Source organism: Canis aureus, chromosome X (genome assembly GCF_053574225.1).
Source record: "Canis aureus isolate CA01 chromosome X, VMU_Caureus_v.1.0, whole genome shotgun sequence".
NCBI classification, from domain to species: domain Eukaryota; kingdom Metazoa; phylum Chordata; class Mammalia; order Carnivora; family Canidae; genus Canis; species Canis aureus.
The window spans coordinates 77012199-77035644 of NC_135649.1; the positions used below are offsets into that span (position 1 = coordinate 77012199).

Below are 23446 nucleotides of genomic sequence, written 5' to 3' on the forward strand. Positions count from 1 at the left end.
GAGGAAAAACTGTCAGTTTTTCATCATTGAGGATGATATTAGCTCTTGGTCTGTCATATATGGCCTTTATGATGTTGAGATATGTTCCTTCTCTCTCAATTTTGTTGTCTCTTTTTTAAATAAAAAATGCATACTTTATTTTGTCAAAAATTTTTTTCTGCATCTATTGAGAGGATTGTATTGTTCTTATCCTTTCTTTTATTAATGTCGTATCTTATGTTGATTGATTTGTGAATATTGAACCCCCTTTGCAGCTGAGAAATAAATCCTACTTGATCATGGTGAATGATTCTTTTAATATATTGTTGTATTTTGTTTGCTAGTATTTTGTTGAGAATTTTTGCATCCATGTTCATCAGGGTTATTGGTGTATAATTTTCCTTTCTGGCAGAGTCTTTGTCATTAGCTAGCCTGATAGAATGAGTTTGGAAGTTACCCTTCCATTTCTACTTTTGGAACATTTTCAGATTAGTTATTAACTCTTCTTTAAATGTTTGGTAGAATCCTCCTGGGAAGTAATCTGGTCCTAGACTTTTGTTTGTTGGGAGATTTTTGATTACTGATTTGATTTCTTTGCTGATTATCAGTCTATTCACTTTTTCTATTTCTTTCTGTTTTAGTTTTGGTAGTTTGTATGTTTCTAGGAATTTATCCATTTCTTTCAGTTTCCCCAATATGTTGGCACATAGTTTTTCATAATATTCTCCCACAATTGTATTTCTATGATGTTGGTTGTGATCTTTCCTCTCTTGTTTGTTATTGTATTTACTTGGTTCTTTTTTCTTTTTGATAAATGTGGCTGGCATTTTATCAATTTTATTAATTCTTTCAAAGTATCAGCTCCTGGTTTCATTGATCCATTCTAATTTTTGTTTGTTTGTTTCTATATCATTCATTTCTCCTGTAATCTTTATTATCTTAGTTCTTCTGGTTTTAGGTCCCATTTGTTGTTCTTTTTGATGCTCTTTTAGGTGTAAGGTTATGTTGCATATTGGGATTCCTCTTGCTTCTTGAGGTAGGCCTATATTGCTGTATTATTCCTTATTATGACTGCTTTTGCTACATTGCAAAGGTTTTGGACCATTGTGTTTTCATTTTCATTTGTTTCCATTAAAATTCTTTAATTTCCTGGATAACCATTCATTCTTTAGTAGGGTATTCTTCTAACCTCCATGTATTTTTGGTCTTTTCAATTTTTTTTCTTGTGGTTGACATCAAGTTTCATAGCATTGTGTTTGGAATATGTGTATGGTATGATATCATTTTTTTGTACTCATTGAGGCCTGATTTGTGACCCAATGTGATGTATTTTGGCGAATGTCCCATGTGCATTTGAAAAGAATGTGTATTCTGCTGCTTTAGGATGAAATGTTCTGAATATATCTAATATATCTGTGAAGTCAATCCAACACTTATTAAGGAAACTGAACAGGTCATAAATATATATAAAAAATGTTCCATGCTCATGAATTTGAAGAAAATATTGTTAAGATGTGTATACTACCCAACTTTGAGTACATCTGTTAAGTCCACAAGGAAACAAGCCATTTCTCCCTTGTCTTATTTTCTGCTTAGATGACCCGTCCATTGCAGTAAATGTGGTGTTAATATCCCTTATTATTATTTTATTATTATCAATGAGTTCCTTTATGTTAGTTATTGTTTAATATATTTGGGTACTCCCAAGGTGGGACATACATATTTACTATTGTTAGATCTTCTTGTGGGATAGACCTCTTTATTATGATACAGTGCCCTTCTTCATCTCTTGTTGCAGTCTTTGGTTTAAAAATATAGTTCATCTGATATAAGTATGGCTACACTGGCTTTCTTTTGACAACCATTAGCATGATAGATGGTTCTTCATTCTCTCACTTTCAATCTGCAGATATCTTTAGGTCTAAAATGAATGTCTTACTGGCAGCATATAATTCGGTCTTGTTTATTCTTACTCATTCTAACACCTTATGTCTTTTGATTGGGGCATTTAGTTAATTTACATTCAGAGTGATTTCTGATAGATTTTAATTTAGTGCCATTGTGTTACTTGTCAAGTCATTGTTTTAATGGATTTTCTCTGTTCCTTTCTTGTTTTCCACTTTTACTCTTTTTTTCCCCCAAAGAATCCCCTTTAAAATTTCTTGCAAGCCTGGTTTAGTGTTCACGAATTCCTTTACTTTTTACTTGTCTGGTAAACTATGTCTCCTATTCTGAATGACAGTCTTGTTGGGTCAAGTAGTCTTGTCTGTATATTTTTCCCATTAAAAATTTTTACAGATTTTTATTTATTTTATTAATGAGAAGCAGAGATAGAGAGAGAGAGAGAGAGAGAGAGAGAGAGAGAGAGAGGCAGAGACACAGGCAGAGGGAAAAACAGGCTCCATGCAGGGAACCCGACACGGGACTCGATCCCGGGACTCCAGGATAATGCCCTGGGCAGAAGGCGGTGCTAAGCCGCTGAGCCACCCGGGCTGCCCTATTTTTCCCATTAAACACATTTAATTTATCATGCCACTGCCTTCTGGCCTGCCATGTTTCTGTGGAGAAATGTGTCATTAAGCTTATTTGTTTTGCCTTATAGGTTAGGGAGTTCTTTTGTCTTGCTGCTTTTAGGATTTTTTTCCTTATCTCTATATTTTGTAAATTTGACAATATATCTTGGTCCTGCTTTTGTTGATTTTAATGAAAGTTTTCTGTGCCTCCTGCATTTGGATGTGTTTCCTTCCCCAGATTAGACTAGTTTTCAGCTATAATTTACTCAAGTAAGCCTTTTGTCTCCTTTTGACTATCTTCTCAAATTCCTGTGATACAAATGTTATTATACTTTATGGAGCCACTGAGTTCTCTAAGTCCACATTTGTGATAAAGTATTTTTCTTTCCCTCTTGAGCTTCATTATTTCCATCATTTATATTTTATATCACTTATTTGTTTCTCTTCTTCTTCCATCCTTGTGGTCATTATATACACTTGGTTTCATATTTTGGTTATAGCATAAATTTTACCCTGACTAGTTTTTAGGACTTTTATATATGTGTTAAGGTACTTCCTGGGGTCTTCTATGCTTTTCTCATGTCCAACCAGTATCATTATGATTGTTGTTTTAAATTCTGGATCAGGCATATTACTTATGTCTGTTTCTATTAGCTTCCTGGCTGCGACCTTTTCTTGTTCTTTCTTTGGGGATGAATTCCTCTGTCTTGGCATTTTGTCTAGGTCTCTGTATCCACTTGTGTGTTTGGAAAATCTGTTATGTTTCCTGCTCCTAAGAGTAATGGCTTTATGAAGAAGAGATTATATACTGTCCAGGGTCTGGCACTTCAGGAAACTTTTTTGGTGTATGCTATGCGCACTCCACTCCTGTGTTTTGGTTACTCTTTCCCTCAGGTCAGTCCTTTGCAGAGTTTTCCCTTGCCTGAAGTAGGGATTATTTGGTCTTGGCCAGAGTGTGGTGAGTTTAACTAGGTGTGCTCTGGTCTGCTTTTTTGAAGAGACCTGATGCTGTTTCCACTAGAGTTTAAACTTTGCAGAACTCTATGGTCAGTAGACATGTTGCATGCAGGTTTTTTTAAAAAAAATTCTGGTCTTCTGGGGGATCTCACAAGAAAAACATGTCCCCCTGAGCTCCACATTGGCCATGGTGTGGACCTCTAAAACTCCAGTCTTTGAGCTCTTATGTTTGTAAGAATTCAAGATTATTAGCATGTCTCATTTTCCCAGTCAATGGATTTTGGGACATGTTTTTCTTGTGAGATCCCTTGTGCACTCTTCTCTCTTTCTCTCTCACACTTTTTGTCACTCTCACCTCTCACCATGATCAGGGCTCCCTCCACTTCACAGCACCCATGATTCTTTTCTCTCCTAAATCACATCTCCACACCTTCTTCCTTGTACATTGTGGCATCTTCTCTTTCTTTAGTTGTACAGTTTGTTCTGTCAGTCCCCAGATCAATTTCTTGGGTGTTCAGAAAGACTGGCTATTTATCTAGCTGGGTTAGAGTGATGAGGAAGTTCAGGGCCCTCCTATTATTCTGTCATCTTAGCTCTCCGTATTTATTCATCTACTGATGGACACTGAACTTGCTTCCATATTTTAGCTATTGTAAATAATGCTTCAATAATCATAGAGATGCATAGTTTTTTGTTTTTGTTATTTTTTAAATTTTTATTTATTTATGATAGTCACAGAGAGAGAGAGAGAGAGAGAGAGAGAGAGAGAGGCAGAGACACAGGCAGAGGGAGAAGCAGGCTCCATGCACCGGGAGCCTGACGTGGGATTCGATCCCGGGTCTCTAGGATCGCGCCCTGGGCCAAAGGCAGGCGCCAGACCGCTGCGCCACCCAGGGATCCCAGTTTTTTGTTTTTTTAAAGAATGTATTTATTTATTCATGAGAGACACACACACACAGAGGGAGAGAGAGAGAGAGAGAGAGAGGCATAGAGACACAGGCAGAGGGAGAAGTAGGCTTCATGTAGGGAGCCCAACGTGGGACTCGATCCTGGGTCTCCAGGATTAGGCCCTGGCTGAAGGCAGTGCTAAGCTGCTGAGCCATCTGGGCTGCCCTATATATCTTTTTGAATTGATGCTTTATTTATTTTTTTAAGATTTTATTTATTTATTCATGAGAGAAGAGACATAGGCAGAGGGAGAAGCAGGATCCCAGGGAGCCTGATGCAGGACTCTATCCCAGGACCCTGGGATCATGACCAGAGCCAAAGGCAGAGGCTCAATCACTGAGCCACCCAGGTGCCCCAATGTTTTGTTTTCTTTGTGTAAATATCCAGTAGTAGAATTACCTGCATCATATGGTAATTCTATTTTTAATCTTTTTTTGGAAACTCCATACTGTTTTCTGTAGTTGCTGCATCAGTTTGCATTCCCACCAATAGTGCACAAGTGTCCCTTTTTCTCCACATCCTCACAAATACTTATTATTTCTTTTTTTTTATTTTAGCTATTCTGCCAGATGTAAAATAACATCTCTTTGTGGTTTTAATTAGAATTTCCCCGATGATTAGGACACCTTTTCATGGCCCTGTTTACCATGTGTATGTCTTCTTTGGAAATATATCTATTCAGGTCCTTCACCCATTGTTTTAGTTGGATTAGTTTTTTCTTGGTGTTGAGTTGCATAAGTTCTTTAGGTAAGTTAGATATTTACCTGTTCTCAGATATATCACTTGAAAATACCTTCTCCCTTTCAGTAGGTTGCCTTTGTGTGTGTGTGTGTGTGTGTGTGTGTTTGGTTTCCTTCACTGTACAGAAGCTTTTCATTTTGGAGTAGTCCCAATAATTTAATTTTGCTTTTGATTCCTTTGCCTGAGAAGACATATGTTGAAAAATGTTTCTGTGGCTGTTATCAAAGAAATTACTGCCTATCTTTTCTTCTAGGAATTTTATGACTTCAGGTGACACACTGAGGTCTATAACTCATTTGTGTGTGTGTGTGTGTGTGTGTGTGCGTGTATGGCATAAGGAAGTGGTCTGGTTTAATTTTTTTTTGCACAAGTTTGTCTTTAATTTTTAGCACCATTTGTTGAAGAGACTGTCATTTCCTCATTGCATATTTCTACTTCCTTTGTCATAGATTAATTGATCATAAAATCATGGGCTTATTTCTGGGCTTTCTATTCTGTTCCATTGATCTATGTGATTATGTTTGTATTAGCACAATAACGGTTTGGTTACTACAGGTTTGTAGTATATCTTGAAATCTGGAATTGTGATAACAAACACCTGCTTTGTACTTTTTCAAGATTGCTTTGGCTATTTGGGGACTTTTGTGGTTCCATATAAGTTTAGGATTATTTGTTCTAGTTCTGTTTAAAAGTTTTTTGGTATTTTGATAGGGATTGCATTGAATCTGGAAATTGCTATGTGCAGTATAGCCATATCATCAATGTGGTTCCTCGAAACCATGAACACGGCATACCTTTCCATTTGTGTGCTCTTCAGTTTCATTCATGAATGTTTTCTAGCTTTTGAAGTACAGGTCTTTCACCTCCTTGGTTAAGTTTATCCCTTCGTATTTTATTCTTTTGATGAAATTGTCAATGAGGTGCTTTTCTTAGTTTCTCTTTCTGCTACTTTGTGGATAGAAATGAAACAATTTCTGTATATTAATTTTGCATCCTGCATCTTTACTGAACTCATTTATCAGTTCTAGTAGGTTTTTGGTGGAGTTTTTCAGGTTTTCTATATATAGTATCAAGTCATCTGCAAATAGTGAAAGTTTTACTTCTTCCTTCCTATTTGAATTTTTATTTCTTTTTCTTTTGTGATTGCTGTGGCCTGGACTTTCAGTAATAGTGGTGAGAGTGTACATCCTTGTCCTCTTATTGATTTTAGAAAAAAAAATCCCTCAGGTTTTCACCATTGTCAACATTGTTAACTGTGGGTTTTTCATATATAGTCTTTATTATGTTGAGATATGTTCCCTCTCCATCTGCTTTGTTGAGGGCTTTTATTATGAATGGATGTTGTAGCTTGTCAAATACTTTTCTGAATCTATTGAAATGATCATATGGTTTATATCCTTTCTCTTGTTAATGTTGTGTATCACTTTGATTTGTGAATATTGAATCATCTTTGCATCCCTGTTAAAAATCCTACTTGACTGTGCTGGATGATTTTTTAAATGTTTTATAAATTCCAGTTAGTTAACATATAGTGTAATATTAGTTTGAGGTATACAATATGCTGATTCAACACTTACACACAATACCTAGTGCTCATTGCAATAAGTGTACTCCTTAATTCTCATCACTTATTTAACCCATCCCCCATCCAGCTTCCCTCTGATAACCATCAGTTTTCTCTATAGTTGTATTTGTTTATTGGGCCCCTAGGTGGCTCAGTAAGTTAAGGAACCAACTCTTGATTTTGGCTCAGGTCATGATCTCATGGTCCTGTGATTGAGCCCTGCATCAGACTCCACATTCAGCACGGAGTCTGCTTTAGGATTCTCTCTCTCCCTCTTCTTCTGCCCTTCCCTCTGCTTTCTCTCTCTCCCTCTCTAAATTAAATAAGTAAATCTTAAAAAAAAGAGTATGTTTAATGTATTGTTGGATTTGATTTGCTACCATTTTGTTGAGAATTTTTGCATCTATGTTCATCAGAGATATTGACCTATGGTTTCTCTTCTTCTGTAATGTCTTTATCTGATTTTGATATCTGGGCAATGCTGGCCACTTGGAATGAATTCGGAATCTTTCTTTGCTCTTCTAATTTGGAATATTTAAATAGATGTTAACTCTTCTTTTTTTTTCTTTATTTATTTATGATAGTCACACAGAAAGAGAGAGAGAGAGAGAGAGAGAGGCAGAGACATAGGCAGAGGGAGAAGCAGGCTCCATGCACCGGGAGCCCGATGTGGGATTCGATCCCGGGTCTCCAGGATCACACCCTGGGCCAAAGGCAGGCGCCAAACCCCTGCGCCACCCAGGGATCCCTCTTCTTTAAATATTAGGTAGAATGCAATGTTAGGTAGAATGCACCTGTGAAGCTATCTGATCCTGGACTTTTGCTTGTTCAGAGGTTTTGTTTGTTTGTTTTTTTCAAATTACTGTTTCAATTTCCTTGCTATTAATCAGTCTGTTCAAATTTTCTTTTCTTCCTAATACAGTTTTGGAAGGTTATACTTTCTGGGATTTATTATTTTTTTAAATTTAATTTTTTAAGATTAAATTCAATTTAGTTAACATAATATATTATTAGTATCAGAGACATAATTTAGTGATTCATCAGTTGCATATAATACAAAGTACTCATTACATCAAGTGGATTCTTTAATTCCCATCACCAAATTACCCCATCCCCCTACCCACCTACCTTTTAACAACCCTCAGTTTGTTTCCTAGAGTTCAGGAACTCTTATGGTTTGCCTTCCTCTGTTTTCATCTTATTTTAGTTTTCCTTCATTCCCCTATATTCATCTGTTTTGTTTCTTAAATTCCACATATGAAGGAAATCATATAATATTTATCTTTCCCTGACTGACTTATTTCCCTTAGCATAATACCCTCTAGTTCCATCCATGTTACTGCAAATGGCAAGATTTCATTCTTTTTGATGGCTGAATAATATTCCATTGTAAAAATATACCACCTCTTTTTTATCCATTCATCTGTCAATGGATATCTGGGCTCTTTCCATAGTTTGGTTATTGTTCATATTGCTGTTATTAACATTGAGGTGCATGTGACCCTTCAAATAGCTATGTTTGTATCCTTTGTATAAATACCTAGTAGTGCAATTGCTGGGTCCTAGGGTACTTCTATTTAACTTTTTGAGGAACTTCCATATTATTTTCCAGAGTGGCTGCACCAGTTTGCATTCCCACCAACATTGTAAGAGGATTTCCCTTTTTCGGCATCCTTGCCAACATCTGTTGTTTCCTGAATTTTCAGTTAGGTCATTTTGACCAGTGTGAAATGATATATCATTTTAGTTTTGATTTGTATTTACCTGATTATGAGTGATGTTCATAATTTTTTATGAGTCTATTAGCCATTTAGAGGTCTTCTTTGGAGAAATACCTGTTCATCTCTTCCACGCATTTCTTGACTGGATTTTCCATTTCTGGGGAAGTTGAGTTTGATAAGTTGTCTGTAGATTTTGGATACTGACCTTTATTTTTTTTAAGATTTATTTATTCATGAGAGACACAGAGGGTAAGAGAGGCAAAGACACAGGCAGAGGGAGAAGCAGGATCTTCACAGGGAGCCTGATATGGGACTGGATCCTGGATCCTGGGATCATACCCTGAGCCAAAGGCAGACACTCAACCTCTGAGACACCCAGGCATCCCTGGATACTAACCTTTAATCTGATGTGCCATTTGTGAATAATTTCTCCCATTTTGTAGTTTGCATTTTAATTTTCTTGACAGTTTCCTTTGCTATGCAAAAGCTTTTTATCCTGATAAAGTCCCAATTGTTCATTTTTGCTTTTGTTTCCCTTGCACTTTTCATCTGGAGACATGCCTAGCAAAAGGTTGCTATGGGCCAGGTTGAAAAGGTTGCCAACTGTGTTCTACTATAGGATTTTAATAGATTCTTGTTTCACATTTAGGTCTTTTCTTCCATTTTGAGTTGATTTTTGTGTATGGTGTAAGACAGTGATCCAGTTTTATTTTTCTGTTAGGTCCATCCAATTTTCCCATTTGTTGAAGAGACTCTTCTTTTCCATTGTATATTCTTTCCTGCTTTTGAAGATTAGTTGACCATAGAGTTGAGGGTCTATTTCTGGGTTTTCTATTCTGTTCCATTGATCTATGTGTCTGTTTTTGTGCCAGTACAATACTGTTTCGATGATTACAATTTTGTAATACACCTTGAAATCTGGAATTGTGATGCCTCCAGTTTTGCTTTTCTTTTTAAACATTCCTTTGGCTATTCGGGGTCTTATCTGGTTCCATGTAAATTTTGGGATTGTTTGTTTCAGCTCTGTAAAAAAAAAAAACGCTGATAGTATTTTGAGAGAAATTGCAGTGAATGTTTAGATTACTTTAGGTAGGATAGCCATTTTAACAATATTTGTTCTTCCAGGGATCCCTGGGTGGCTCAGCGATTTAGCACCTGCCTTCGGCCCAGGGTGTGATCCTGCAGTCCCAGGATTGAGCCCCACGTCAGGCTCCCCACATGGAGCCTGCTTCTCCTTCTGCCTGTGTCTCTACCTCTTTCTCTCTCTCTCGCTCTGTGTCTCATGAATAAATAAATAAAATCTTTTAAAAAAAACAATATTTGCTCTTCAATCCATGAGCATGGATATTTTTCCATTTCTTTGGGTCTTCCTCAATTTCTTTCATAAGTGTTGTATAGCTTTCAGAGTACAGAATCTCTATTATTTAGTTAAGTTTATTCCTAGATATCTTATGGTTTTTGGTGGAATTCTAAACAAGATTGATTCTTCAAATTCTCTTTCTTGGTTGGACACTCAAGATGGCAGAAGAGTAGGGTCCCCAAGTCACCTGTCCCCACCAAATTACATAGATAACCTTAAAATCATCCTGAAAATCTAGGAATTCGGCTTGAGATTTAAAGAGAGAACAGCTGGAATGCTACAGTGAGAAGAGTTCACGCTTCTATCAAGGTAGGAAGACAGGGAAAAAAAAATAAAGAAACAAAAGGCATCCAAGGGGGAGGGGCCCCTCGAGGAGCCCGGCTAAGGCCAGGGCGAGTGCCCCCAGGACAGGAAAGCACCATCCTGGAGAAGCAGGAGCTTCAACAATCTTCCCGGACAGAAAGGGGCTCTCAGGGAGTTAGAGCAAGAACCCAGGAGGGCAGGGATGCCCTCAGGCTCCCTGGGACACTAACAGACACCTGCGTCCCGGGGAGAGTGCGCTGAGCTCCCTAAAGAGCTGCAGCGCGGCAGGGTTGGACCCGGGAGCAGCTTGGAGGGGCTTGGGCGGAGGCCCTGCGCAGTGTTTTTTTTTTCTTTTTTTCTTCCTTTTTTCTTTTTCTCTTTTCTTCCCTTCTTTCTCTCCTCTTTTTCTCCTTTTCCCAATACAACTAGTTTTTGGCCACTCTGCACTAAGCAAAACGACTAGAAGGAAAACCTCACCTCAAAAGAAAGAATCAGAAACAGTCCTCTCTCCCACAGAGTTACAAAATCTGGATTACAATTCAATGTCAGAAAGCCAATTCAGAAGCACTATTATACAGCTACTGGTGGCTCTAGAAAAAAGCATAAAGGACTCAAGAGACTTCATGACTGCAGAATTTAGATCCAATCAGGCAGAAATTAAAAATCAATTGAATGAGATGCAATCCAAACTAGAAGTCCTAACAACGAGGGTTAACGAGGTGGAAGAATGAGTGAGTGACATAGAAGACAAGTTGATGGTAAAGAGGGAAACTGAGGAAAAATAGACAAACAATTAAAAGACCATGAGGATAGATTAAGGGAAATAAATGACAGCCTGAGGAAGAAAAACCTAGTTTAATTGGGTTCCCGAGGGCGCGGAAAGGGACAGAGGTCCAGAATATGTATTTGAACAAATCATAGCTGAAAACTTCCCTAATCTGGGAAGGGAAACAGGCATTCAGATCCAGGAGATAGAGACATACCCCCCTAAAATCAATAAAAACCATTCAACACCTCGACATTTAATAGTGAAGCTTGCAAATTCCAAAGATAAAGAGAAGGTCCTTAAGGCAGCAAGACACAAGAAATCCCTGACTTTTATGGGGAAGAGTATGAGCGTAACAGCAGACCTCTCCACAGAGGCCTGGCAGACCAGAAAGGGCAGGCAGGATATGTTCAGGGTCCTAAATGCGAAAAACATGCAACGAAGAATACCTTATCCAGCAAGGCTCTCATTCAGAATGGAAGGAGAGATCAAGAGCTTCCAAGACAGGCAGGAGCTGAAAGAATATGTGACCTCCAAACCAGCTCTGCAATAAATTTTAAGGGGGACTCTTAAAATTCCCCTTTAAGAAGAAGTCCAGTGGAACCATCCAGAAAAACAAGGACTGAATAGATATCATGACGACACTAAACTCATATATTTCAATAGTAACTCTGAACGTGAATGGGCTTAATGACCCCATTAAAAGGCACAGGGTGTCAGGCTGGATAAAAAAGCTGGACCCATCTATTTGCTGTCTACAAGAGACTCATTGTAGACATAAGGACACCTACAGCCTGAAAATAAAAGGTTGGAGAACCATTTACCATTCAAATGATCCTCAAAAGAAAGCAGGGGTAGCCATCTTTATATAAGATAAACTAAAATTTACCCCGAAGACTGTAGTGAGAGATGAAGAGGGACACTATCTCATACTTAAAGGATCTATCCAACAAGAGGACTTAACAATCCTCAATATATATGCCCCGAATTTGGGAGTTCCCAAATAGATGAATCAATTAATAACCAAAGTGAAGAAGTACTTAGATAATAATACACCTATACTTGGTGACTTCAATCTAGCGCTTTTGACACTTGATAGGTCTTCTAAACACAACATCTCCAAAGGAATGAGAGCTTTAAATGATACACTGGACCACATGGATTTCACAGATATCTACAGAACTTTACATCTAAACTCAACTGAATACACATTCTTCTCAAGTGCACGTGGAACTTTCTCCAGAATAGACCACATACTGGGTCACAAATCAGGTATGAACCGATACCAAAAGATTGGGATTGTCCCCTGCATATTCTCAGACCATAATGCCTTGAAATTAGAACTAAATCACAACAAGAAGTTTGGAAGGACTTCAAACACGTGGAGGTTAAGGACCATCCTGCTAAAAGATGAAAGGGTCAACCAGGAAATTAAGGAAGAATTAAAAAGATTCATGGAAACTAATGAGAATGAAGATACAACTGGTCAAAATCTTTGGGATGCAGCAAAAGCAGTCCTAAGGGGATGCAATACAAGCATCCATTCAGGGGATCCCTGGGTAGCGCAGCGGTTTGGTGCCTGCCTTTGGCCTAGGGCGCGATCCTGGAGACCCGGGATCGAATCCCACATCAGGCTCCCGGTGCATGGAGCCTGATTCTCCCTCTGCCTGTGTCTCAGCTTCTCTCTCTCTCTGTGTGTGACTATCATAAAATTAAAAAAAAATTTTTAAAAATTAAAGAAAAACAAACATCCATTCAAAAACTGAAAACTGAAAAGAACTCAAATACAAAAGCTAACCTTACACCTAAAGGAGCTCGAGAAAAAACAGCAAATAGATCCTACACCCAGCAGAAAGAAAGTTAATAAAGATTCAATAGAACTCAACGAAATCGAGACCAGAAGAACTGTGGAACAGATCAACAAAACCAGGAGTTGGTTCTTTGAAAGAATTAATAAGATAGATAAACCCTTAGCCAGCCTTATTAAAAAGAAGAGAGAGAAGACTCAAATTAATAAAATCATGAATGAGAAAGGAGAGATCACTACCAACACCAAGGAAATACAAATGATTTTAAAAACATATTATGAACAGCTATACGTCAATAAATTAGGCAATGTAGAAGAAATGGACGCATTCCTGGAAAGCCAGAAACTACCAAAACTGGAACAGGAAGAAATAGAAAACCTGAACAGGCCAATAACCAGGGAGGAAATTGAAGCAGTCATCAAAAACCTCCCAAGCACAAAAGTTCAGGGCCAGGTGGCTTCCCAGGGGAATTCTATCAAATGTTTAGAGAAGAAACCATACCTATTCTACTAAAGCTGTTTGGAAAGATAGAAAGAGATGGAGTACTTCCAAATTCGTTCTATGAGGCCAGCATCACCTCAATTACAAAACCAGAGAAAGACCCCACCAAAAAGGAGAATTACAGACCAATATCCCTGATGAACATGGATGCAAAAATTCTCAACAAGATACTAGCCAATAGGATCTAACAATACATTAAGGAAATTATTCACCATGACCAAGTAGGATTTATCCCCGGTACACAAGGCTGGTTCAACACTCGTAAAGCAATCAATGTGATAGATCATATCAATAAGAGAAAAACCAAGAACCATATGATCCTCTCATTAGATGCAGAGAAAGCATTTGACAAAAGATAGCATCCATTCCTGATCAAAACTCTTCAGAGTGTAGGGATAGAAGGAACATTCCTCAGCATCTTAAAAGCCATCTATGAAAAGCCCACAGCAAATATCATTCTCAATGGGGAAGCACTGGGAGCCTTTCCCTAAGATCAGGAACCAGACAGAGATGTCCACTCTCATCACTGCTATTCAACATAGTACTGGAAGTCCTAGCCTCAGCAATCAGACAACAAAAAGACATTAAAGGCATTCAAATTGCCAAAGAAGAAGTCAAAATCTCCCTCTTCACTGATGCCATGATACTCTACATAGAAAACCCAAAAGCCTCCACCCCAAGAGTGCTAGAACTCATACAGCAATTTGGTAGCGTGGCAGGATACAAAATTAATGCCCAGAAATCAGTGGCATTTCTATACACTAACAATGAGGCTGAAGAAAGAAATTAAGGAGTCAATCCCATTGACAATTGCACCCAAAAGCATAAGATACCTAGGAATAAACCTAACCAAAGTGGTAAAGTATCTCTACCCTGAAAATTGTAGAACACTTCTGAAAGAAATTGAGGAAGACACAAAGAGATGGAAAATTTTCCATGCTCTTGGATTGGAAGAATTAATATTGTGAAAATGTCAATGTTACCCAGGGCAATTTACACGTTTAATGCTATCCCTATCAAAATACCATGGACTTTCTTCAGAGAGTTGGAACAAATCATCTTAAGATTTGTGTGGAATCAGTAAAGACTCCGAATAGCCAGGGGAATTTTAAAAAAGAAAACCGTATCTGGGGGCATCACAATGCCAGATTTCAGGTTGTACTACAAAGCTGTGGTCATCAAGACAGTGTGGTACTGGCACAAAAACAGACACATAGATCAATGGAACAGAATAGAGAACCCAGAAGTGGACCGTGAACTTTATGGTCAACTAATATTCGATAAAGGAGGAAAGACTATCCACTGGAAGAAAGACAGTCTCTTCAATAAATGGTGCTGGGAAAGTTGGACATCCACATGCAGAAGAATGAAACTAGACCACTCTCTTTCACCATACACAAAGATAAACTCAAAATGGATGAAAGATCTAAATGTGAGACAAGATTCCATCAAAATCCTAGAGGAGAACACAGGCAACACTCTTTTTGAACTCGGCTACAGTAACCTCTTGCAAGATACATCCACGAAGGCAAAAGAAACAAAAGCAAAAATAAACTATTGGGACTTCAAGATAAGAAGCTTTTTGGGGGATCCCTGGGTGGCGCAGCGGTTTGGTGCCTGCCTTTGGCCCAGGGCGCGATCCTGGAGACCCGGGATTGAATCCCATGTCGGGCTCCTGGTGCATGGAGCCTGCTTCTCTCTCTGCCTGTGTCTCTGCCTCTCTCTCTCTCTCTGTGACTGTCATAAATAAATAAAAATTTAAAAAAAAAAAAGAAGCTTTTTGGGATCCCTGGGTGGCGCAGCGGTTTGGCGCCTGCCTTTGGCCCAGGGCGCGATCCGGGAGACCCTGAATCAAATCCCACGTCGGGCTACCTGTGCATGGAGCCTGCTTCTACCTCTGCCTGTGTCTCTGCCTCTCTCTCTTTCTCTGTGTGACTATCATAAATAAGTAAAAATTAAAAAAAAAGATAAGAAGCTTTTGCACAGCAAAGGATACAGTCAACAAAACTAAAAGACAACCTACAGAATGGGTGAAGATATTTGCAAATGACGTATCAGATAAAGGGCTAGTTTCCAAGATCTATAAAGAACTTATTAAACTCAGCACCAAAGAAACAAAGAATCCTCATGAAATTGGATAAAGACATGAAGAGAAATCTCACAGAGGAAGATATAGACATGGCCAACATGCACATGAGAAAATGTTCTGCATCACTTGCCATCAGGGAAATACAAATCAAAACCACAATGAGATACCACCTTACACCAGTGAGAATGGGGAAAATTAACAAAGCAAGAAACCACAAATGTTGGAGAAGATGTGGAGAAAAGGGAACCCTCTTGCACTGTTGGTGGGAATGTGAACTGGTGCAGCCACTCTGGAACTGTGTGGAGGTTCCTCAAAGAGTTAAAAATAGATCTGCCCTACACCCAGCAATTGCACTGTTGGGGATATACCCCAAAGATACAGATGCAATGAAACGCTGGGACACCTGTACTCCGATGTTTATGTAGCAATGTCCACAATAGCCAAACTGTGGAAGGAGCCTCGGCGTCCATCGAAAGATGAATGAGTAAAGAAGATGTGGTTTATGTATACAATGGAATATTACTCAGCCATTAGAAATGACAAATACCCACCATTTGGTTCAACGTGGATGGAACTGGAGGGTATTATGCTGAGTGAAATAAGCTAATCAGAGAAGGACAAACATTATATGGTCTCATTCAGTTGGGTAGTATAAATAATAGTGAAAGGGAATAGATGGGAAGGGAGAAGAAATGGGTAGTAAATATCAGAAAGGGAGACAGAACATAAAGACTCCTAACTCTGGGAAACGAACCAGGGGTGGTAGAAGGGGAGGAGGGTGGGGGTAGGGGAATGGGTGACGGGCACTGAGTGGGGTACTTGATGGGTTGAGCACTGGGTGTTATTCTGTATGTTGGCAAATTGATCACCAATAAAAAATAAATTTATTATTAAAAAAGCAAATTCTCTTTCTTCTGTCTCATTATATAGAAATGGAACTGACTTGTATGGATTGATTTTATATCCTGTGACTTTGCTGAATTCCTGTATCAGTGCTAGCAATTTTTTGGTGGATTTTTTTGGATTTTCTAAAGAGTATCATGTCATCTGAGAAGAGTGAAGGATGGACATCTTCTTTGCTGATTTGGATGCCTTTATTTCTTTGTGTTGTCTGATCGGTGAGGTTAGGACTTCCAGTACTATGTTGAACAGTAGTGAGATTCAACATCCCTGTCATGTTCCTGACCTCAAGGGGAAAGCGCTCAGTTTTTCCCAGCTGAGGATGATGGGTCTTTCTTATATGGCTTTTATGATGTTGAGGTATGTTAACCTCTTTCTCCACAAGGTGAAGGTTTTGTTTTTTTTTAATCAAGAAAGGATGCTGTATTTTGTCAAATGCCTTTTACTGCATATTGAGAAAAGCATATGTGTCTTGTCCTTTCTTCTTTTAATATGGTGTATCACACTGATTGGTTTGTGAATGTTCAACCAACCCAGCAGCCAAGGAACAAATCCAAATTGGTCATGGTTAAAAATCCTTTTAATGTACTATTAGATCCTAACTTGGTGAGAATTTCTGCTTCCATATTCATCAGGAATATTAGTCTGTAATTCTTCTTTTTATTGGGTCTTAGTTTTGGGATCAAGGTAATGTTGAACTCATAGAATGAGTTTAGAAGTTTTTCTTCCATTCTATTTTTTGGAACAGTTTCAGAAGAATAGATATCAATTCTTCTTAAATATTTGGTTGATTCCCTGGGAAGCCATCTGGCCCTGGACTATTGTTAATTGGGAGATTTTTGATTATTGATTTAAATATTTTGCTGGATATGGGTCTGTTCAGCTTTTCTATTTCTTCCTTTTTTAGTTTTTGTAGTTTATGCATTTTTAGGAATTTATAAATTTCTTCTAGATTGCCTAATTTATTGGAATATAATTGCTCATAATATTCTCTTTCAATTGTTGCTATTTCTTCAGTGTTGGTTGTGATCTCTACTCTTTCATTCATTTTATTTGTTTGGGTCCTTTCCCTTTTCTTTTTTATATTTCTGGCTATGGGTTTATCAATCTTATTAAGTCTTTCAAAGAGCCAGGTCCTAGTTTCATTGATCTGTTCTACCATTTGTTTGTTTTTTAAATTTCCTTATCATTGATGTCTGCCCTAATCTTTATCATTTCTCTTCTCTTGCTGGATTTAGGATTTATTTGCTGTTTTCTTTTCCAGCATCTTTAAATGTAGGGTTAATTTGTGTATTTGAGACTTTTCTTGCTTCTTGAGAAAGGCCTGTGCTGCTATGTACTTTCCTCTTAGACCTCCTTTGCTGCATTCTGAAGGTTTTGAACTATGGTGTTTTTTTTTTCTTTTTTAAATCACATTTCTTTTTTTAAGGTTTTATTTATTTATTCATGAGAGAAACAGAGAGAGGCAGAGACATAGGTATAGGGAGAAGCAGGCTCCCCACAGGAAACACAATGTGGGACTCAATCCCAGGACTTCAGGATTATGTCTTGAACAGAGGATAGATGCTTAACCACTGAGCTCCCCAGGTTCCCTGAACTATGGTGTTTTCATTTTCATTTTCATCCATATATTTGTTAAATTCTTCTTTAATTTCCTGTTGACCTAATCATTCTTTAGAAGAATACTTTCTGAACTCCATGTATCTTTGGTCCTTCCAAATATATTCTTATTCTTGACTTCAAGTTTCATAGTGTTGTGGTCTGAAAATATGCATGATATAATCTCATTCTTTTTGTATGGTATGATAACTGATTTGTGACCCAGTGTGTGATTACTCTGGAGAATGTTTTGTGTACATCCAATAGAATGCATATTTTCCTACATTAGGATGAAATACTCTGGATAAATCTCTTAAGTCCATCTGATCCAGTGTGTCATTCAAAGCCCTTTTTGTTGATCTTCTGCTTAGATTATCTGTCCATTTCTGTGATTGAGGTGTTAAAGTCCCTTATTATTAATGTATTATTACCACTGAGTTTCTTTAAGTTTGTAATTAGTTGGTTTATATATTTGGCTGCTCTTAAGTTAGGGGCACAAATATTTACAATTGTTAGATTTTCTTCTTGGATAGAACCCTTTATTATGACATAATTTCCTTCTTCATGTCTTATTACAGTCTTTGACTTAAAATCTATCTGATATAAGGATGGCTACTCCAGCTTTCTTTTGATGTGCATTAAGCATGATAAATAGTTCTCCAACCCCTCATTTTCAGTCTGGAGTTGTGTTTGGGTCTGAAGAGAATCTCTTGTAACCAGCATATCAATGAGTCTTCCTTTTATATCCAATTTGATACCCAGTGTCTTTTGATTGTAGCTTTTAGTCCATTTACATTCAGAGTTGTTACTGAAAGATATGAATTTAGTGCCATTGTACAACCTGTTAAATCACTGTTCCTGTAGATTGTTCTTTTTTTATTTTAGTATTTTTTATTAAGGGCTATAAAAATATCCAGAAAGATAAATAAATGTGATGCAATGATATATGTTCTAATATGAAGAACTTTCTTTCAGTACATTGTTTCTCTTCACAATGGCCTTCAAATCACAGGAGGCAGTGATTCCATGCTATTTCCTCTTCTTTTATTACACACTGCAGAATTTCTGAATCAGTATCCCGTCCTTAGTCTTCTCATTTATAAATCAAGTTCATTTTCAATCCATTGTTTAGAGGGAGCGTATTTTCTTCTGTTCCACAAAGAGGGCTTTTGTTTTCACTGTAAGAGAAAAATGAGTTGTAGCAGAGAACTAAAAGCATCACCATTTCTAAATAAAAATACCTATCAGACTACAAGTACTCTCCTTTTTCTTATTTTACTATTCCTCTGACACGGGGATGGAGCAGATTTGCAAACTCAGTTGCTCAATCCCAGAGGCCAGAGAAACCAATTGGGTCATAATATAAGAACGTGAGTTTCTCCCATAGTCGGCTTCTCTTAGTGTTGAAGGAGTAACCTGTTCCAGCTTGGCTCAGCATTTTCACCAGAATGGTTTTTGACTTGCTCTTGGCAAAGGTGACCGCGGACAGGAACATGGTGACAACACCCCCCAGATTGTTCGGTTTTCATCGTTGTTACTTTTGGGCTCTCTCTCCACTCAAAGGTTCCCCTTTAATATATTTTTTTGCAGAGCTATTTTATTGTTAACAAATTACTTTAGTTTTTCTTCATCCTATAAACTCATCTTTCCTTCAATTCTGGATGACATCTTTGCTGGATAGAGTATTTGTGGATGCATATTTTCCCATTTAGCAAGTTGAATATGTCATGATAGTCCTTTCTGGCCTACCAGGTCTCTGTGGACAGGTCTGCTGCCAGCCTTATGTGTTTAACCTTGTAGTTTAAGGATCTGTTGTCCTGCACTGCTTTCAGGATTTTCTCTTTATGTTTGTAATTTGAAAGCTTCACTATAATACGTCAAGTTATTTATCTATTTTTGTTGATTTTGATGGGTATTCTCTGTGCCTCCAGGATTTGAATGCTTGTTTCCTTCCCCAGATTAGGGAAATATTCAGCTATAATTTGTTCAGCTAAACCTTCTGCCATTTTCTCCTGCTCCTCATCTTCTGGGACCACAGTAATACTGATATTATCTTGCTTTAGGGAATCACAGAGTTTCCTCAGTCTACTTTTGTGATCTAATATATTTCCTTCCCTTTGCTTTTCAGCTTCATTATTTTATATAATTTTATCTTCTATATCACTGATGTAGTCATTTGCTTCCTTTATTCTTGTTTTTATTGCCTTTACCTGGGGCTGAATTTCAGTAATAGCATTTTTAATTTCAGCCAACTAGGTTTTAGCTCTTTTGTCTCTACAGTAAAGGATTCTCTAGTGTTTTCTATGCTTTTTTTCAAGCCCAGCTTGTATTTTTATAATTGTTGTTTTCAATTTAATTCAGACATCCTACTTATATCTGTATTGATTATTTCCCTGGTAGTGAGTACTACCTCCTATTCTTTCTTTTGGATTGAATTTCTCTGTCCTGTCATTTTGTTCAGAAAAGATGAAAAAGGGTTAAAAAAACAACAGAAACAAAAACAACAATAAGTACAACAGAACCCCCCCCCCAAACTTAGATCCTGCCTGTGCTTTGGTCTGCTTAAGAAACTAGGTTCCAGGATTCCTGGGTGGCTCAGCAGTTGAACACCTGCCTTTGGCCCAGGGTGTGATTCTGAGGTCCTGGGATTGGGTCCCACATTGGGCTGCCTGCATGGGGCCTGCTTCTCCCTCTTCCTGTGTTTCTGCCTCTCTCTCTCTCTCTCTCTCTCTCTCTGTTTCTCATGGATAAATAAACAAAATATTTTTTTTAAAAAAAAAAACTAGGTTCCAAAATAAGAAGGAAATAAAAAGATATGTATGTATGAGTATATAAACTTATATTTATATAGCACATATATACACACATATATAATAAAATATAATTAAAGGAAAAATATATATAGTATATATAAAAATTAAAAAGTAATAAAAATGATTTAAAAATAAAGTTACTGAACAAATAATACTAACTGCTAAAGAATAAAAGCATCAAGAATGTTATATACTGTTTCCCCAAGAGCTGAAGCTTTGCAGCCCTCTATGCTCAGTAAACTTGGCAAGAGTTATTTGTGTTGGTATTCTGTGGGAGGGGACTTTTGTGCTGATTCTTAGGTGGTCTTGCCCTAGTGCAAATGCACCTCCAGTGTGCTGAGAGGCAGGGCTTGGTGTAAGCTCTCTGGACTTGGCCAGGTGGCTCTGTTTTGCTCCCTGAATGCTCTCAGCACTGATAGGCAGGATGAATATGGCCGTGCCCTTCTCTCTACCCCTAGAGCTGAAAATTTGCATCCTCCTTCAGTGAGCCCTCACAGAAAAGCAGTCAGTCACTCTTGTCTCCCTGGTTTCTGTCAGAACTCTGTGTCCACTCAGCCTGTGATCATGTGACTGAGCTTCAAAACTCCAAATTATATGGACTCCTGGGGTGTGGATCTGCACTGTTCCTAGGAGGGGAGTTTTGCCAAGCATCTGCCTTTTGCTGGGCCCCTGCCAGGAAAGAAGTTGCATGACTGTGCAGCAGTGCTAAGTTTGTGGCAACACAGGCACAAAGCTGGCACCTAGACTGCTGTGTTGGATACTAACTCTTTATTGGATATGTCATTTGCACATATCTTCTCCCATGACATAGGTTGACTTTTAATTTTTTTATTGTTTCCTTCACCATGCAGAAGCTTTTCATTTTGAAGTAGTCCCAATAGTTTATTTTTGCTTTTGTTTCCCTTAACTAAGGAGACATATCTAGAATGAAATTGCTGTAGCTGATGTCAAAGAGATTACTGCCTGTGTTCTCCTCTATGATTTTGATAGTTTCATGTCTCACGTTTAGGTCTTTAATCCATTTTGAATTTATTTTTGTGTATGGTGTAAGAAATTGGTTTAGTTTTATTCTTTTCCAAATTGTCCAGTTTTCCCAAGACCACTTGTTGAAAGGACATTTTTCCCCCATTGGATAGTCTTTTCTGCTTTTTTAAAGATTTATTTGTTTTAGAAAGACATAAAGCAGGGCAGAGGGAGAGAATCTTTCGCACAGACTCCCTGCTGTGTGGGTAACCCCTTGTGGGACTAGATAACATGACCTATGAGATTATGACCTGAGCCACAAACAAGAGTCAGACGTTTTAGCCCACAGAGCCATGCAGGTGCCCTTTTCCTGCTTTGTCAAACATTAATTGTCCATATAATTGTAGGTGTATTTCTGGCTTTCTAATACACCCTACGGTCCCAAACCCATACACCCTCCTCTCCACCCTGCCTTCAGACAAAACTTGGTATATGGTATTATATTTAAAAGACACCTTTTTCAGCTTGCCTTTACCACCCAAGAGCCAAGACCTTTTCGTCTTTGAATGGATGGACCCCGAGGAAGGCATCAATGGCCAGTTCACCTGGACTCAACTACCACAAGGATTCAGTAATTCACCGACCATCTTTGATGAGGCCTTACACGAAGACTTGGGTGAGTTCCGTTCGGAGCACACTCATTTGACCTTATTGCAATATGTAGATGATATCCTGTTGGCAGCGGAGGACCAGGACACTTGCCTGCGAGGCACCAAGGACTTGCTCCAGACCATAGTGGCTCTAGGATACTGGGCCTCAGCTAAAAAAACCCAGATCTGCAGAACATAGGTGAGCTACCTAGGGTACAAATTAAAGGATGGACAAAGATGGTTGATGGATGCACAGAAGGAAACCGTCCTGAGGATCCCACAGCCACAAACCGTTTGCTAGGTACGTGAATTCCTGGGGTCAGCAGGGTTCTGTCGATTATGGATTCCGGGTTTGCCGAGATGGCCAGATCCCTCTATGAGGCCACCAGGCACCACCAAAATTTTGAATGGACAGAGGCCATAAACAAAGCCTTTAATGACCTTAAACAGGCCTTGCTCTGCCCTGCCTCTCAGGTTGCCTGACCTAACCAAGCCCTTCTACCTGTATGTGGACAAGAAAGACAGGGTGGCAAAAGGGGTCCTTGTCCAGTACCTAGGTCCCTGGAAGAGACCCATAGCCTATCTCTCCAAAAAGCTGGACACGGTGGCTGCTAGATGGCCCCCATGCTTAAAAATTATTGCCACGGTGGCCACTATGGTCAAGGACGCAGAAAAGCTGGCGATGGGGCAAGAACTGCAGGTTAGCACCCCACATGCTATTGAAGGGGTACTCAAACAGCCCCCAGACCGCTGGATCAGCAATGCCCGTCTGACCCATTATCAGAGCCTACTGCTAAACCCCACCAGAATTTTATTCAAACCACCAACAACCCTGAATCCAGCAACGCTACTCTCTAACCCAGACTGGGAACCCCCTCTGCATGACTGTCAAGAAATTTTGGCACAGGTGCACAGAATCAGAGCTGATCTCCAGGACCAGCCACTGCCAAATGCTGACGTCACCTGGTACACAGACGGCAGTAGTATTGTCCGAGAAGAAATCAGATAGGTGGGGGCAGCCATAACCATGGAAACGGAGACTAGCTGGGAAGAGCCATTGGCAGCCAGAACATCGGCTCAACGGGCAGAACTGATCACACTGGCCAAAGCACTAACCATGGGAGAAGGTAAACGAATAAACATTTACACCGACAGCAGATACGCCTTTGCCACCGCTCATATCCACGGAGCCCTTTACAGAGAGAGAGAGGGCTTCTGACAGCAGAAGGAAAGACTATTAAAAACAAAACAGATATCCTTGAACTCCTGAG

The 23446-nt window shown here is 38.7% G+C and overlaps 2 protein-coding genes across 2 annotated transcripts in view; both read right to left on the reverse strand.

Annotated features, from left to right (window-relative positions):
• KLF8 (KLF transcription factor 8) overlaps window positions 1-23446 on the reverse strand; it is a 296414-nt gene that overhangs the window by 136830 nt on the left and 136138 nt on the right. The gene's annotated exons all lie outside the window — the stretch shown is intronic.
• On the reverse strand, window positions 18615-19258 carry LOC144307704 (large ribosomal subunit protein bL33m-like). Its single transcript, XM_077887652.1, has 2 exons — window positions 19097-19258; window positions 18615-18927 (listed from the first exon to the last, which is right to left on the reverse strand). Exons 1-2 carry the CDS (start codon window positions 19242-19244, stop codon window positions 18878-18880), a joined length of 198 nt encoding a protein of 65 aa, XP_077743778.1. The 5' UTR covers window positions 19245-19258; the 3' UTR covers window positions 18615-18877.

What these genes read in the sequence shown, in the direction of transcription:
- LOC144307704 (XM_077887652.1), bottom strand. Translation starts at nt 19,244, where the DNA reads ATGTTCCTGTCCGCGGTCACCTTTGCCAAGAGCAAGTCAAAAACCATT. An exon ending in CTTATATTATGACCCAATTG is followed by an intron (nt 18,928 to 19,096) that starts GTTTCTCTGGCC and finishes TTTCTCTTACAG; the next exon opens with TGAAAACAAAAGCCCTCTTT.